This window comes from Lemur catta, chromosome 10, assembly GCF_020740605.2.
Source record: "Lemur catta isolate mLemCat1 chromosome 10, mLemCat1.pri, whole genome shotgun sequence".
In the NCBI taxonomy this organism is placed as follows: Eukaryota; Metazoa; Chordata; class Mammalia; order Primates; family Lemuridae; genus Lemur; species Lemur catta.
Window position 1 is genome coordinate 4,912,820 of NC_059137.1, and position 14,088 is coordinate 4,926,907.

The window sequence follows — 14,088 nt, forward strand, 5'->3', positions numbered from 1 at the left end:
GAGAGGCAGTAAGCAGAAGCCCAGTGGTTGTGAGGAGGGGAGAGAGAAGTTCAGCTGCCCCCGCAGAAATGGGTCCGGGGAGCAGCAGCAGCAGCAGCAGCAGCATGGCTCAGCGGAGCTGCACAGTGTGAGCAGCACACGGATCCTGCCAGAGCCGCCAGGTGCCCGCGGCATCCCCAAGAGGGGCGGGCAGGGCGCCCTGGAGCCCAGCTGTGGGCAAATGTTGCCACTTGCCTTGGAAGCGAGCCAGGAAGTAGCAGTGTCCCCGAGGCAGCAACGTGAAGCTCTGCACAGGGTGTTGCTTTCTGGCGACTGAGCTGACACAGTGCCTGGATCTCTGGACGTGGGGTCAGCATGAGAAAGACCCTATCTCCCAGCTGGGCAGGGGGCCGGGACAACCAGCCAGGAGCCGCCAGGGAAGGAGCGGGGAGGGGCTGCTGCTCCCCACCAAATACTGGCAGCCAGGTCTCCCCAAGGTCCCTGGGGTGGAGGTAGGGGAGCCCAGAGGTGGCGAAGTCCTTCCAGATGGCTCTGAAGACAGTCTTTAGTCCTTCCAACGGCCTCTGAGGAATAAAGGCAAAGGCAGGAGTCCCAGGAAGACCTTGGGAGCAGGCGCCTGGGAAACAGCCCTGTCCCACGCTGGGTCTGGGCTCGCCTCAGGTTAGGACACTGCCTGGGGCCTCCGTGAGCCACCAGTGGGGGCTGAGGTCCAGCCACAAGTCTGCTGAGGGCTGCCAGGCTCACCCTCACCTGGCCCCTGGGCCAGCTCTGTAGGCGACAGCTGGCCGGCGGCAGAGCTCAGAGTCCACAGCGAGGGTCTGGCCAGGCTGGTTACCCCCGGGCATCCTCAGGGGAGGTAGAGTGCCACCACCACGTAGATGACCCAGCTGGTGGACACGAAGACCCCGAAGAGCAGGCTAAACAGCACCAGTGAGCGGGCCTTCCGTGAGGCCACCTCGGCCTGGGCCAGGTCGCCCCTGCCCAGGGCTGCCCGGGTCTGCAACGAGATAGCGCAGGGACAGGCAGTGAGCAGCAGGGAGCCCCAGTCCCACCCCGGTGCAACACCGCCAGAGACAGGCCCTGTTCTGTGCCTGGAAAGCACAGCCCGAGAGGTCCAGGGACTCGCCAGGCCCAAGACCTGTAAGGAGTGACGGCGGCAGTGGCCACCTGCTCCCAGGTGCTGGTCCTGGCCAGGTACCGACTGATGCCCGAGGTTGCCCCCACTTTGCAGATGTGGAAACAAAGGCCCAGAGAGGTTAGGTGACCTGCCCAGGGCTGCACAGCTAGTTATGGAGCCAGAATGCACAGGCAAGCAATGGCCTCCGGAGTCCCAGCTCTGAGCTGTCCTGAGGGCTGGCTTTTCTCTGTGGCCCTGGCTTGGGTAGTAGAGGGAAGCCAGGGCCATATGGGTCAGCCTTGAGCACAGGCCCCCAGAGTCTTGCCTACCGAGGTCTCTGCTGCGATGTCACCACACTGGTATCGCCGAGTTCCCAGGGCCCCGCCCTGTGCCTGACATGATCAATAAACTTGGGGAGCAGGGAGGGGGAGGGAGGAAGCTAGTGAGAGGTGGATGGATGGGAGGATGGGTGAGGAGAGGGACAGATAAGTAAATAGATCGGTGACTGGAGGGCGGGAGGGAGAGAGAGGAGGGACAGACAGGCTAGAGACGTGGCAGGTAGGTGGGTGGGAGGAAACTAGAGAGGTGAAGAGTTGTGATGGCTGGTTGAGTAGACACACGATGAAAAGGGGTGGGTGGGTGGATGGAGGCCAGAGAGATGGTGCCTGGGCAGGGAGTGGATGGGGGGCGGGGATGGATGGGGGCAGGGAATGGATGGGGGGGATGGACAGGGGGATGGATAGGCGGGGCGGGGGGGGCGGGTAGATGTGCAGCTAGAGTGAGGGTTAGATGCGGGGGAGTGGAAGACGAGTGCAGGGACGAATAAGCACAGTCGTCCCCCTTCGAAACAACACGGGGACGGGCAGCACCTGGGCCTCACCCCTCATTCACTCCTTTGCTGTGAATTACTCTGGCTGAGCTTCCCAGAGCAGACCTGGAGTGGTAAGGGGCAGAGACAGGAGCAGGTGCCCATACAAGATGGGCAAGGACCTCCCAATTCCCACTCCCCTCCTGAGGGAGAGACCCTAGACTCCTGTTGCTGGGAGCGGGGCCCTGTGGGCCCCCACCTGGGGTGCTGGTGGCTGCGTGCTGGGAGGGGCCGTGCACGGGGCCTGCCCAGGGCACCTACCTCGTGGGAGTACACGATGGCGATGAGCCCGGTGAGCAGGCAGCAGAAGAGGGTGGCCAGCACGGACTCCACCATGTAGTCCTTGGGCAGGGGCCTGTGCTCCACCGCGGGGGCGCCAGCCACGCCAGCCACGGGGCTGCTGTACTGTGGGGCAGAGCCACAGTGGTGAGGGGCCGCCGGCCTCCAGACACCAGAGTGAGGACACAGCCAGCCAGGGCCCTGGAAGGTCAGGCACTCTGTGCCCCCCGCGCCCACCCAGTGCCGCTGCAGGTCACCTGGGAGTGGGTCAGGGGCCCCCTCTGCCCTCCCCCTTCCACACCCCTCGCTGGTCACTCAGCCCCCAGGAGTCCTCTGGGCTCTGCCCTCTGCAACCAGCGTCCAGCCACCAACTGCATTTCCAGTCCCCACCTGCTGCCACCCCCTCCCGGGGGATCTTCAATCTCGCCTCCACCGGGCAGCCAGCGGTGGCGGGGAGTGGGGGGGCGGTTAGAAAATCTAATCAAGTCACCTCCCGCCCAAAGGCCCCGGGGCCCCTCACCTGGATCCCATCTTCCTTCTCTCCCCTCCCCGCCACGCCACGCCAGCCGCGCTCATTCCCCGCACACCTGCCCTGTGCCCTCTGCCCGGGCGCTCTTCCTTCCCTTCCCTGCCGCAAACCTCCTATTCACCCCACAGAACCCGGCTCACAAGCCCCGACCTCCGGGAAGCCTCCCGGCTCTTCCGCCCCGCAGGCCAAGGGACCGGAGAGCGCCCCGGTCCCCGCGCGCCACGCCGCGCCCGCCCAGGCCCGCCCGGCCCCGACTCACCACGGGGAAGGGGAAGGCGGGCGCGGCGGGGTAGAGCGGCGCGGGCGGCGGCGGGAAGGCGGCGGCGGGCGCGGGCGCGGCCTGGAAGAGCACCGGCACCTGCGGGAAGGGCGGGTAGAGCAGGTGCACGGCCTTGGGGTCGGGCGGCGCGTAGGGCGGCGGCTCGCCCACGAAGCCGATGGGGACGACCCCGCCGGCCGCCGCCTTGGGCTCCGGCCCGGCCTCGCCCGCCGCCGCGGCCCGGGCCGGGGGCTCCTCCGGGGCCGGCTCGCTTCCCTCAGCGCCCGCGGCCGCCGCGTCCCCGCTGGGCCCCGCGTCCTCGTCCAGGGGCTGCGGGCGGCGCGGGAGCGCGGGGAGCGCGGGGCTCCGGGCGTCCTCCGGGAGGGCAGGGCTGCCGCCCTCTTTCGCGTCCGGGCCTGGAGAAAAAGGGCAGGGCGGTGAGCCCCTCTCCCAGCACGCCCCCCATGCCGAGTGCCAGGCCTCTCCAGCTCATCCCATCCTCAAGCAAAGGGCAATGGTGGGACAAGGAAAGTGAGGCGCCTTGCTGTAGGCCACACAGCCCGAAAGGGGCCCAGCTGGACCGACCTGGCAGTCGGCCCCGCCCTGGGTTCAAATTGCCTCTATTAGGTGCTAGTCCCCGCCCCCCAGGCCTAGCTGTCACAGCTGATTGGAGCAGAAAAAGAGCCTCAACCCGGAGCAGCCCCTGATTGGCTGTCCTGAGATACAGTTCCAACAGGTGGCTCATCTGAAGAGATGAGCAGAGCCAATCAGATTCTTGGTTTGGGGTTGTGGGGGAGGAGTGGGGTCCTCAGGGGCTGCCAGAGTTTGGCAGCCAGACTGTTGCTAATAGAGTGACATGGTGGAGCCAGGAGGTCACTAAGGGTTATGTGCCACCGAGGCACAGAGAGAACAGAAACCAGAATGTGCAGGGCCCTGCAGCCAGGGCCCAGAGCCCCAAAGGTGCCCAGCTGCCTGCCTTCCAACCAAGGCCCTGCCCTCCAGCAGCCACAGATAAACTAATGACACCTGAGTAGGTCTCAATACATCCTGAAGGTGCCCCTGCACCTCCTGAGAGCATCCTGACCAGCTGTGCACTTGGGGGTCTCTGGCAGGGGCCCAAGGAAGGCCCCGGAAGAGAACCTGGGTTGGCCTCCTCTGACCTGTGTGGGCATTCAAGGCCTCACACCAGGGGTGGGCAGCCCCGCAACAAGGGTTTGGCTTCAGGTTCATTTCCTAAGTGTCCTTAAGGGTTATGGAAGGCAGAGGGAGAAGTGAAACACATAACACGGCACAGCTCAGTGGATGGGAGGGGCCTTTCTGAAGACCCTTTCTCCCATCTCCGTACCCCACAGGGATGGAGGGTGGAGTCAGGGGCCAGGGATCCTTGGGAGGGGTCCCCATGGCAGGAATGCTGAGCCCCTGAGAGCTTCCTGCCCCAGCAGCCAGGGTCTCACTCAAGGCCTCTGCTCCTCACACACCTGCTGTTTGTTAATACCTCCTCGCCTTTACATCTGTGACAGTCCCGCTATTTTTTTCCACCCCTTGGAGCTTGGCCTGGCCATGTGTCTTGCTTTGGCCAATGGGACCTTGACAAACATTTTGCAAGCAGAAGCCTTATAAACCTCTGTCCCCAGGTTACCAGGGGCTGGGGACTGGGGGAGGCGGGGTTAGTGTTTCTGTTTAGTAAGATGAGAAAGTTCTGGAGATGGATGGTGGTGATGGTACACAACACTGTGGGTGTACTTAATGCCACTGAATTGCACACTTAAAAATAATTAAAATGGTAAATTTTATGTTACACATATTTTACCACAATTTTTAAAAAGCCTGTCTCTCCATCTGATGACAACTAAAAAAGACAAAATAAAAAAAACAACCTGAGGTCACTGAAAAGCAATCAAAAGCAAATTATGGAGTGGGATCAAAACTCAGAGTCACCCTCAGGTGCACTTTTGCTTTTATGAACCCCATTTTACAGATGGGGAACTGAGGCTCTCAGCAGGTAAACTGAGCCTCAGCGAGTTAGGTCTCCACTCCGGATGCTGCGACAGGAATTCCCGCAGGGCCCCTGCCCCAGTTATCACAACAAAAACCACAGTTTCCCTGGACCCCGCCAGGGCAAATACCCTGCCCGATGGCGTAGATAGGGCCGCAGAGTAAATAAACTTGATGGCGGGGCTGCCCCAGCGCGACCTCGGCTTCTCAGGTTCTCGACCAACACCTGAGCTTCGCCCGACATTCCAGCCGGGAAGTAGGCCGAGGCTGCCCGGGGCGAGGAGGGTGGGTAAGTGCTTGAGGTCAGGGCGGGTCCTGGGCGGGGTAAGAGCCAGGCCCCCGCCCCCTCTTCGCCCAGCATCCCCTGGAGCCGGTTGCAGATGGGACCACCCCTGAGTTCTCGAGGTGGGCCCGGACTCTGCACGGTCCCGTGCCACCAGCCCACCCCTGCCAACCCCGGACTCCCAAGGGCAGGGCCAGAGTCTCTACTCCCGTCCCAGCCCCTCCGGGCGCCTGACTCGCCCGGGCGGTCGGAGTTGGTGGCGGAGCCTTTGCGCGCAGCCCCTGGTCTGCGTGTCCGTCTGCGTTTCCCTCTGCCTCTGTCCCCAGCTCTCGTCTCTGAATCTCCCCTCCTCGACCTCCCTCCCCAGGCTCTGTCACCGCCCCACTTGCCAGAGTCGCCCCTTCCCCCTGGAGCGCTGAGCAAAGCTACCCGGGACAGGGCGCGGCGCGGGAGGGGCTGGAAAGCGCCCGAAGACGTGCCGTCGCCGGGCACCCGCTGCCCGCCCGGGTCTCGCTCAGGGCGCCCCCAGAGCTGGGCAGGGGCTTGGCCAGAGCTCCAGAACTTTCTACAGCCTCCTGGACCCCCGGCTTGGGTGGGAGTGTCCCGGCCGGGCGGTCGCCCCGCCCCCCCGGCCCCCGGCCCGGCGACCCGGGCCCCGTGGCCCCGCCGTACCTGCCTCCATGGCGCTCAGGACTGCGGCTCCCGCTCCCGCCGGGCGGCTCTGCGTCGCCGCGGGCTCGGGTTTCCTGGTGCCGCCGTGCACCTGTTAATAATTGACTGCCTTGTTTGCCGACGGCCGCGTCACCACCGCGCAGGGCAGGACGGCGGGGTCGGACCTCGCGGCGCAGCCCGGGGTCCAAGGGGTTCGGGGCAGGCAGGGGGCACCTGCAAGTGCCCGCAGGGGCCTGGGCGGCCGGAACACACAGTAGGAGCCTGAGGGTTGTGCTACCCGCAGGCACCGCGGGGGATCTGACTGGCCAGATCTTCCTTTTGATTTTCCAGCAAGTGACACCAGAAATGTAGATTTTTCATGCGAAATCTGAGTTTTTAAGCCTGCCCCTTCTTCTAAAACAGAAATCTGAGTTTTCGGCCTGGCGTGGTGACTCTCGCCTGTAATTCTACCACTCTGGGAGGCCGAGGTGGGAAGATCACTTGAGGCCAGGAGTTCGAAACCAGCCTAAGCAAGAGCGAGACCCTGTCTCTATAAAAGATAGAAAAAATTAGCCAGGCCTGGTGGCACACACCTGTAGTCCCAGCTACTTGGGAGGCTGAGGCAGGAGGATCGCCTGAGCCCAGGAGTTGGAGGTTGCTGTGGGCTAGGCTAAGGCCACTGCACTCTAGCCCAGGAAACAGAGTGCGACTCGGTCACAAAAATAAAAAGAAATCTGAGTTTTAAAACAATGTGTGCGAGACTTCTGCTCCCTCAAAAGCGCCCCTCTGGAGAACCTGGAAATGCTGGATCAACACCACCAGCCTGCCAGACAGAGTCGAAATTCATAGCTCCCACATGGGAAGGAAAAGCCCCAGGACCCAGAATGAAGAGGGAGCATCTGGTAAGCCCTGGGGACTGGTCTCAGCGGTCCAGGGCTTGAGTTTCACACCCGGATGTGGGCAGGAGACTGAGCCTTGGGTCTGGTAAGCAGGGACTGGGATGCAGAGAGAAGAACCGAAAACAAACTCTGCCCATGGCTCATACAAGTGACAAGGAAGTTGGTCTGAACCAGCCCAGGTTATAGTGAGGAAATAAAATCTCCCTGGGGGTTGGAACCACAGGCCTGTTCCTCAATTTCAGTCTATCTAGTGGTCCAGACACCCCCACACTAAAAATTGACACTAAAAAAAAAGAACTCCAGGAAGGAGTTTTGGAACTTATCCAAAGCAAAATGTAAAAGTACTCCCGTCTGAGCTGACAAAATTCCCCTGGGAAAAGTGTCCCTGAAGATGAGCTCGCAATGCACAAGTGAAAACATGCAGGGAAACAATCCACCACGAGCAAGAGTCTGCAGACACACGACAGCAAGATCGGGTCAGCCAGGATCCCGTCAGGAAAAGACAAATCACGTGGAACATTTAAAACAGAGAAGATGTAGCGCAGAGAGCTGGCTTTAGAGGTGACAAAAGAGACAAAGGCCGACCAGAGGAGAGAGAAACAACCCAGAGCTTAGTGTGAGGAGGAGGACAATGTCCCCGAGTGACATATTACCAACAAGGGCAGGAAGGTGGAGGCAGCCCACCCAAGTGCAGGCAACAGGGGTGCGATGTTTGAAGAGCATTTGAAGGCAGTAATAAAAGTGACTGGAAGTTGCTCTGCTTTTAATCGCCATGTGACAGTAATCCTAAACAATGCCTGTGACAAAATACTCCTCCCTGAAAAGAATGTTTTGTTGGTCTGAGGTCTAACCCACTGCTGTGGTTACTGCTGGCTCCCACTCAATGTCAGGTCTCTGCGTCCTGGCAGACTAGAAAAGTCCTCTCCTAGGAATGTGACCAGCCCAAGGGAAAAGAACAAGATTTAAAAAATATCAGTGTTTCCTCAATGAAAATACCCACATGATAAACTCCACCCACACTCTTAGAACTAATTTCCAGCCATCTTTCTAATTCCCACTCTTTTTTGTTGGAGACAGAGTCTCACTCTGTCACCCAGCCTAGAGTGCCATGGCATCATCATAGCTCACAGCAACCTCAAACTCTTGGGCTCAAGCGAGCCTCCTGCCTCAGCCTCCTGAGGACTACAGGTGCGAGCCACTAAACCTGGCTAATTTTTCTATTTTTATTACAGACAGGGGTCTCGCTCTTGCTCAGGCTGGTCTCGAACTCCTGACCTCAAGCAATCCTCCCGCCTCAGCCTGCCAGAGTGCTAGGATTACAGGCGTGAGCCGCCGCTCCCAGCTGTAATTCCACTCTTGAATATCAACAGAGAGACAGTGATCACTCGCCATAGAGCTGAAGAATGCATCTCACCTGAAAAGAGATACAAAGAAACAAGCGGAAAAAAACTAACTTGGAGGAAACAGATCATGTAGGGAGAAGAAAACTTTAAAAACAAACCAGTATGTTCAGAGAATTTGAGAAGCCTCGTGAAACAAGAGCAGGATGACGTAAAAAAGGAACATTCATAAAACAAAAACAAAAAGCTCTTGAGAATTAAAGATCTGGCAGCAGCAATTTAAAAGCTCCATGGAAAGGTGAGAAGGTAGAAGTGGAGGAGGTCTCCAGACAGTGGAGGAAAAAATAGGAAAGTATTTAGGGAAAAAAATGATAGAGGCAGCCCAGGACACCTCACAGCTGAACCCCAGGAGGTCCACACGGAACAAAGAGAGGGCAGGGAGAGGAGGGAATCATCAAGGAACCCAGGGAAACCCTCCGTAGCTGAAGGACACAAGTTTTCAGGCAAGAGCTCATTGAGGGCCCAACAGACCAGGGAAAATAGCCCCTCCAAAGGGACACAATTGTGAACTTTCAGAATACTAGGACAAAAGAGAGATTCTATCAATTTCCACAGGAAAAAAGGTAAGTTTCATACACTGGATTGAGAATGAGAAAGACATTGGACTTCTTAATAGAAACATCAAAAACAAGGAAACAATAGATAAATGCTTCAAAATCCTGAGGGAAATTAATTTTCAACTGGAGTGGCTGGTTCCTTCTGAATATGGTAGAAATGACACTAAGCAAACTCTGAGGCCAGAGCGTGAGAATCCGTGCAATCTCGCTCTAAAGATTCTTTCTCCTCTCTCTCCCTCTCCTCCTCCCTGTCCATCTCTGGGGAAAAAAAACACTTTATTCTAATTAATTCACAAACAATAACATCACAACGGCCGGTTTAGGGAGGCCACACACACATCTGCTTAGTCCTAACTTAAATCTACTATCTCGATGGACGTCTGCACATTAAGAACACTCTTCCACCGCAATTCTGAAGCAAGGAAGTGATTAATAACAGAGGGGAGGCTTGACTGCTGGTTTTACATTTATACTTTCATTATCAATTATATTTTTATGCTAAATTAACTCGGTCATGAGAATTGATTTTCCAGTTTTCTTAATTTGAATTTTTGGATTAGGCAAATGCATTTGTAAATCTACACTGTTTCAGCGCCTTGCCGAAAGCCTTACAAAGCTTGAGGTCACCGGTTCCGGGCACACTCCCAGAACCGTTTCATCTTGGTTTGGCAGCAAGGGCCAAACCGCCACCCTGCTGCTGCCGTGACTGCTGTGTTCCCTGCGATTCCGGTACGTAGGTGACGCCAGGCCTTCAGGGCTCAGCGTCACTTCCTCCACGGAGCCCCAGCAATGGCACGCCCCAGCACGTGGCCAGAGGCTGAGCCCACAGCCACACTGGGTACAGGGGTTGCCATCCAGGCCGTCAGACCTGGCTGCTGGCGCTGAGCCGCTGGCGCTGTGCTGGCCTAGGCGCAGCTCTCGCCCCGGTTGCCCGCCTGCCAGAGGGGCTGTGCAGGAGTACAGCTTTGGCTTCCATGAGGCATCACGACTCGGTGGCAGTTCGATGTCTAGAAGTAGGAAACCCCTGTGGAAAGCCAGGCTTGAGGAGAGCAGAACACCTAAGGATGCCGTCTCCTGGACCCCAGCTGCCACGCTGTGCAGAGCCCCCATCTCAGGAGAGGCCAGGTTATAAGTATTTTGGGTGATGGCCACTGTAGGTCTTCTGGTGGACAGCCCCAGCTGACTTCCCAGTTGACAGGTAACATCAAATGCCAGCCATGTGACTGAGCGATCTTCGACCCTCAACACACGTGAGCTTGTGCCCCAGACACCCTCGGACTGCAACAAAATGTGCGACCCCGAGGGAGAATGGAAGCTATGCCAGCCAACACCCAGAACCGGAAGAGACAATGAGCTGTTGTTCTAAGCCACTAAGTGTTGGGTGGCTTGTTTTGTAACAACAGATAACCAGAACACCTACCTGGAAGTCTATACCCAAGCAAACTATCAATGGAGTGTAAAGTAAAGGGATTTAAAAATATTCAAGATTTCAAAAGTTTTACCCCTCGTTTAACTTTATCAAGAAGCATCGCCCAAAAAAAGGAGGTAAACTAAGAGAAAGGAAGTCATGGTGTATAGGAAATAGGAGAGGGTCTCTTTATTGAGGGAAGCCTCAGAAAAACATGCCTGAGACAAAGGCTGCACAGCAGGCCCTGAGAGCCAGTCTCCCAGAGAATTGTCCAAAATTAACAACAGACTTCAAATCACACATATCCAGGCAAGCAAACAAAACAATTCAGGCATATTGCATCCAACAGCAAAAAAAGAAAGAAAAGGAGAAAGGCCAGGCACGGTGGCTCATGCCTGTAATCCCAGCACTCTGGGAGGCCTACGTGGGAGGATCGCTTGAGCTCAGGCGTTCGAGACCAACCTAGCAAGAGTGAGACCCCGTTTCTACTAAAAATAGAAAAATTAGCTGGACATCATGGCACATGCCTGTAATCCCAGCTACTTGGGAGGCTGAGGGAGAAGGATCACTTGAGCCCAGGAGTTTGAGGCTGTTGTGAGCTATAATCATGCCACTGTACTCCAGCCTGGGTGACAGAGTGAGACTCTGTCTCTTTAAACAACAACAAAACCCCGCAAGGCTACGACCAGGGTGAGGCAGGGGCCCTCACTGTTAGGGTCAGGCCTATGCAGGATTCCGCACTTGTGCTGACCTGAGAGTTACAGCGGGGAATCCCCGCAGACACCACCTGAGCCAGGCGGTCTAGGGGCGCACGCCCGGCACCTCTATGCACAAGTCAGCTTCAAGCCACTCACTGTGAGGACCTGCTTCATTTCAAGGGCCCAGATACTGTATTTCCCTTGTTTTGAACAGGGAGATTACACGTTTCTTGTGGAGTGTGTACGTGTGCGAGTGTGTTGGCTCCACCTGCCAGCTCAGTCCGTGGCAAGCCACATAATCTACTCTCAATTCACCCATCAGGAAAACGGGACCCAACGGGACCCACATCACAGGGTTGTCCTGAAGCTTTAACGCTATTCGATACATAACCAAACCTCGTCTGATCTCCCTCACGTTACCTGTCAACAACCAGACGAGAACGGCAAACGCCAGAACACAGAACTGTGGTTTTCCCTGGGCGATTTTAGTTTTATTTATGTGTTTGTGTATACATATTTTCTGCAATGAACATGAGTTACTTTTGTGATTAGGAAACAGCAACCAATTACACATAAAACATTGAGCATCTGGTCAACTCTTTAAGTGCTAAGAGCCAGCTTACGTGCAATGAAAGCTTCAAGACACGATGGGGACATTTTTGCAGAGTCAGGATGGTTCCGGGGATGGGGAGGTTGCCATCGAGCACATTTTCTGGCCCGCATGTGTTTGCGGGTGGGGGACAGTGAAGGTAAGAGAGCCAATCCCACAGGGTGGACCCTGGTCACTCCCACAGTACTGCCTCACCTGGTCCCAATAACCCAGACTCTGAGAGCTGCTGACCTCAAGCCACTGCCTCATTCAGCAACAACAAACCTCTATCGTGGGTGCCAGAGATTCTGAGGACCAAGCAGCCATGGCCCTGCCCTCAGCAGGCTCTATGCTCAGGCCAAACATCAAGCAGGTGACGGCGGATTCAGCTACTTCATCGCAGCTGTGTGAGGGGCTTTCCAGAAGGGCGGGGTTTAGCCTGGTCCGGCGGGGAGGGCCCAGACCTTCTTTGAGGACCAGGCGCTGGCAACAGTCCCTGGGGAAGGGTTGGGGTGGGAGGTGTCCCGGGTCTAGGCCCCAGGGAGATGCCTTGGTCCCTTCTCCATCTCCACATTTCCCAGCGTGCCTTGTGCAGGACCAGGCCACAGTGCGGGTCTAAAACGTTGAACAAATAATGGAACCAACCAGGATTCCTCCCATTCACTTGTGCTTCTCCAAGGTTACTGCACAAAGTGGGGGCAGACTGGTACCATCTGGAGATTTGGGGCTGGACATCTGCTTGGTGGTGGTTGGGGGGTGTCCCACAGTGGGGCCACGTGGCCCAGGACAGGATTGTTTCCTGGATAATGCATGGTAGCCGGCCCTGGGATGATTTAGGGATGGGGCAATCTTGGCTTGTGATGAGAGAGAGTTAAAGAGATAGTTCGGGCTATATATTAATACTTGGAACTGGCTGCGTTGCGTAAGAAAGGCCTGCTCCTGCCCAGTCCTTTGCTATCTATCTGTAAGAACTGGCTAGCCCAGCATTTTGGAAGGCTGAGGTGGGAGGACTGCTTAAGCCCAGGAGTTCAAGGTTGCAGAGCACTATGATTTTGCCTGTGAATAGCTACTGCGCTCTAGCCAGGGCCACAGAGCAAGACCTTGTCTCTTAAGAAAAATAAAAAATAAAAAATTGGCCCTGGGAGGGGAAGTTGCTCCAGGGGTTTATAAGGCCCTCAAATGCCAGAGCACCAAGAATACAGAAAATAAGCAAATATAACTGGTCCTCTGTGAATGGATGTCAGACAAACAAACACAGAATCCAAGAAAACAGAACAGGCACCTCCTCTGGGCCAAGCCCCCAGCGAGCCCTTTGTGTGCTTCACAGCAGGGAATCCTCAGCAGGTTAATGCCCGTTTTTAGGCCCGGGCCCGGTGTAATCCTAGCACTCTGGGAGGCTGAGGAGTTCGAGATGAGCCTGAGCAAGAGCGAGACACCATCTCTACTAAAAACATAAAAAATTAGCTGGGCATGGTGGCGCGTGCCTGTAGTCTCAGCTACTCGGGAGGCTGAGGCAGGAAGAACGCTTGAGCCCAGGAGTTTGAGGTTGCTGTGAGCTAGGCTGACGCCACGGCACTCTAGCCTGGGTGACAGGGTGAGACTGTCTCAAAAAAAAAAAAAAAAAAAAAAAATTCCCCTATCTCGGCAGTGAGGATATGGAGGCACCTAGCGATCACATCACTGCCCGAGGTCACTCAGGAAAGGCAAGGTTTGAATCCAATTGTCCCTCAGAACCTGGCAGCCGCCGGTCAGGGAGCTTCCCGCTGTCCTTGTCCGCAGGGCTTAGGACGCCAGTCCCCTCTCGCCCCGTCCCACTGGTTAATACCTGCGAAGTGACAGGAACCGTTAATTGGGATGTCTGCCCGTTCCTCTAGACCCACCTGAGTCAAATTTCAGCATCATCAAATATTTACGGAGGGCTCAGCTGCATTCGGAGCTAGACTTGCACAGTCTCGACGCCTGGGGAAACGCACGACTTGAGCCGATCAGCATTTGCCTCACACCTTCCCCGCGCCCGGCGCTGGCGGCAGAGGTGGACCTGGGTGCCCACAGCCCATGGCTCGAGCCTAAAAAGTCACCGGGTGACATCTGCCCCCCGCGTCCCGGGAGGCACGGGGCAGCCCCGAGGGCTCCAGCGGGCGGGGGGCGGGGGGAGGCTCGCGCGGTCCGCAAACTCCGGCGGCCAGCGGGGAGCAGGGCCCGGGGGCGGCGGGCCGAGGCAGCGCCAGGGCTGCCACCTTGCGGAAACGGCGGCCCCAGGGCGGCGGAGGGCCCCAGGCAGGGCCCGGGGGGCTCAGGCGCCTCCCTTCCCCGCCACCGTCGGCGGTGCGGACCCAGGACCTTCCTGGCCACGGGCCTGCTGGGGCGGCCGCCCGCGTCCGAGACGCCTGCAGCGGCTGCGAGGCTGGGGGAAACCTGTGCTCTGCAGCCAGCTGTCGCCACGAGCGGCCGCGGCGTCCCAGGGCGGCTCCCCACGCCCCCAGCGCCCCCGGCGACCTCGGCAGGGACCCCGGCGAGGACCAGGCAACGCATGCGCGGCTCCGCGGACTACGCCTC

General features: G+C 57.6%; 2 protein-coding genes across 4 annotated transcripts; both read right to left on the reverse strand.

Annotated features, from left to right (window-relative positions):
* Window positions 1-239: 239 nt before the first annotated feature.
* Window positions 240-6,027, reverse strand: PRRT1B (proline rich transmembrane protein 1B). 3 transcript variants are annotated; one of them, XR_006737941.1, is made up of 5 exons: window positions 6,003-6,027; window positions 3,053-3,468; window positions 2,247-2,390; window positions 751-997; window positions 240-563 (listed from the first exon to the last, which is right to left on the reverse strand). XR_006737941.1 is itself a non-coding variant. In XM_045563703.1 (4 exons), exons 1-4 carry the CDS (start codon window positions 6,010-6,012, stop codon window positions 848-850), a joined length of 720 nt encoding a protein of 239 aa, XP_045419659.1. In that variant the 5' UTR covers window positions 6,013-6,027; the 3' UTR covers window positions 240-847. The 3 variants fall into 3 exon arrangements, 1 of the variants encoding a protein (XP_045419659.1); XR_006737940.1 differs by having other exon boundaries at window positions 745-997; XM_045563703.1 differs by having other exon boundaries at window positions 240-997.
* A 7,131-nt stretch (window positions 6,028-13,158) lies between these two features.
* On the reverse strand, window positions 13,159-14,069 carry LOC123646580 (translation initiation factor IF-2-like). The gene is made up of 2 exons (XM_045563713.1): window positions 13,446-14,069; window positions 13,159-13,357 (listed from the first exon to the last, which is right to left on the reverse strand). Exon 1 carries the CDS (start codon window positions 14,062-14,064, stop codon window positions 13,453-13,455), a length of 612 nt encoding a protein of 203 aa, XP_045419669.1. The 5' UTR covers window positions 14,065-14,069; the 3' UTR covers window positions 13,159-13,357; window positions 13,446-13,452.
* Window positions 14,070-14,088: the final 19 nt, after the last annotated feature.

Excerpts from the sequence above, each read along its gene's own strand:
- PRRT1B (XM_045563703.1), bottom strand. Across the intron at positions 2,391-3,052 it reads CCGCCTTCCCCTTCCCCGTG|TACAGCAGCCCCGTGGCTGG; the intron begins GTGAGTCGGGGC and ends TCTGCCCCACAG. Across the intron at positions 998-2,246 it reads CCATCGTGTACTCCCACGAG|ACCCGGGCAGCCCTGGGCAG; the intron begins GTAGGTGCCCTG and ends ATCTCGTTGCAG.
- LOC123646580 (XM_045563713.1), bottom strand. The coding sequence starts at position 14,064 with ATGCGTTGCCTGGTCCTCGCCGGGGTCCCTGCCGAGGTCGCCGGGGGC.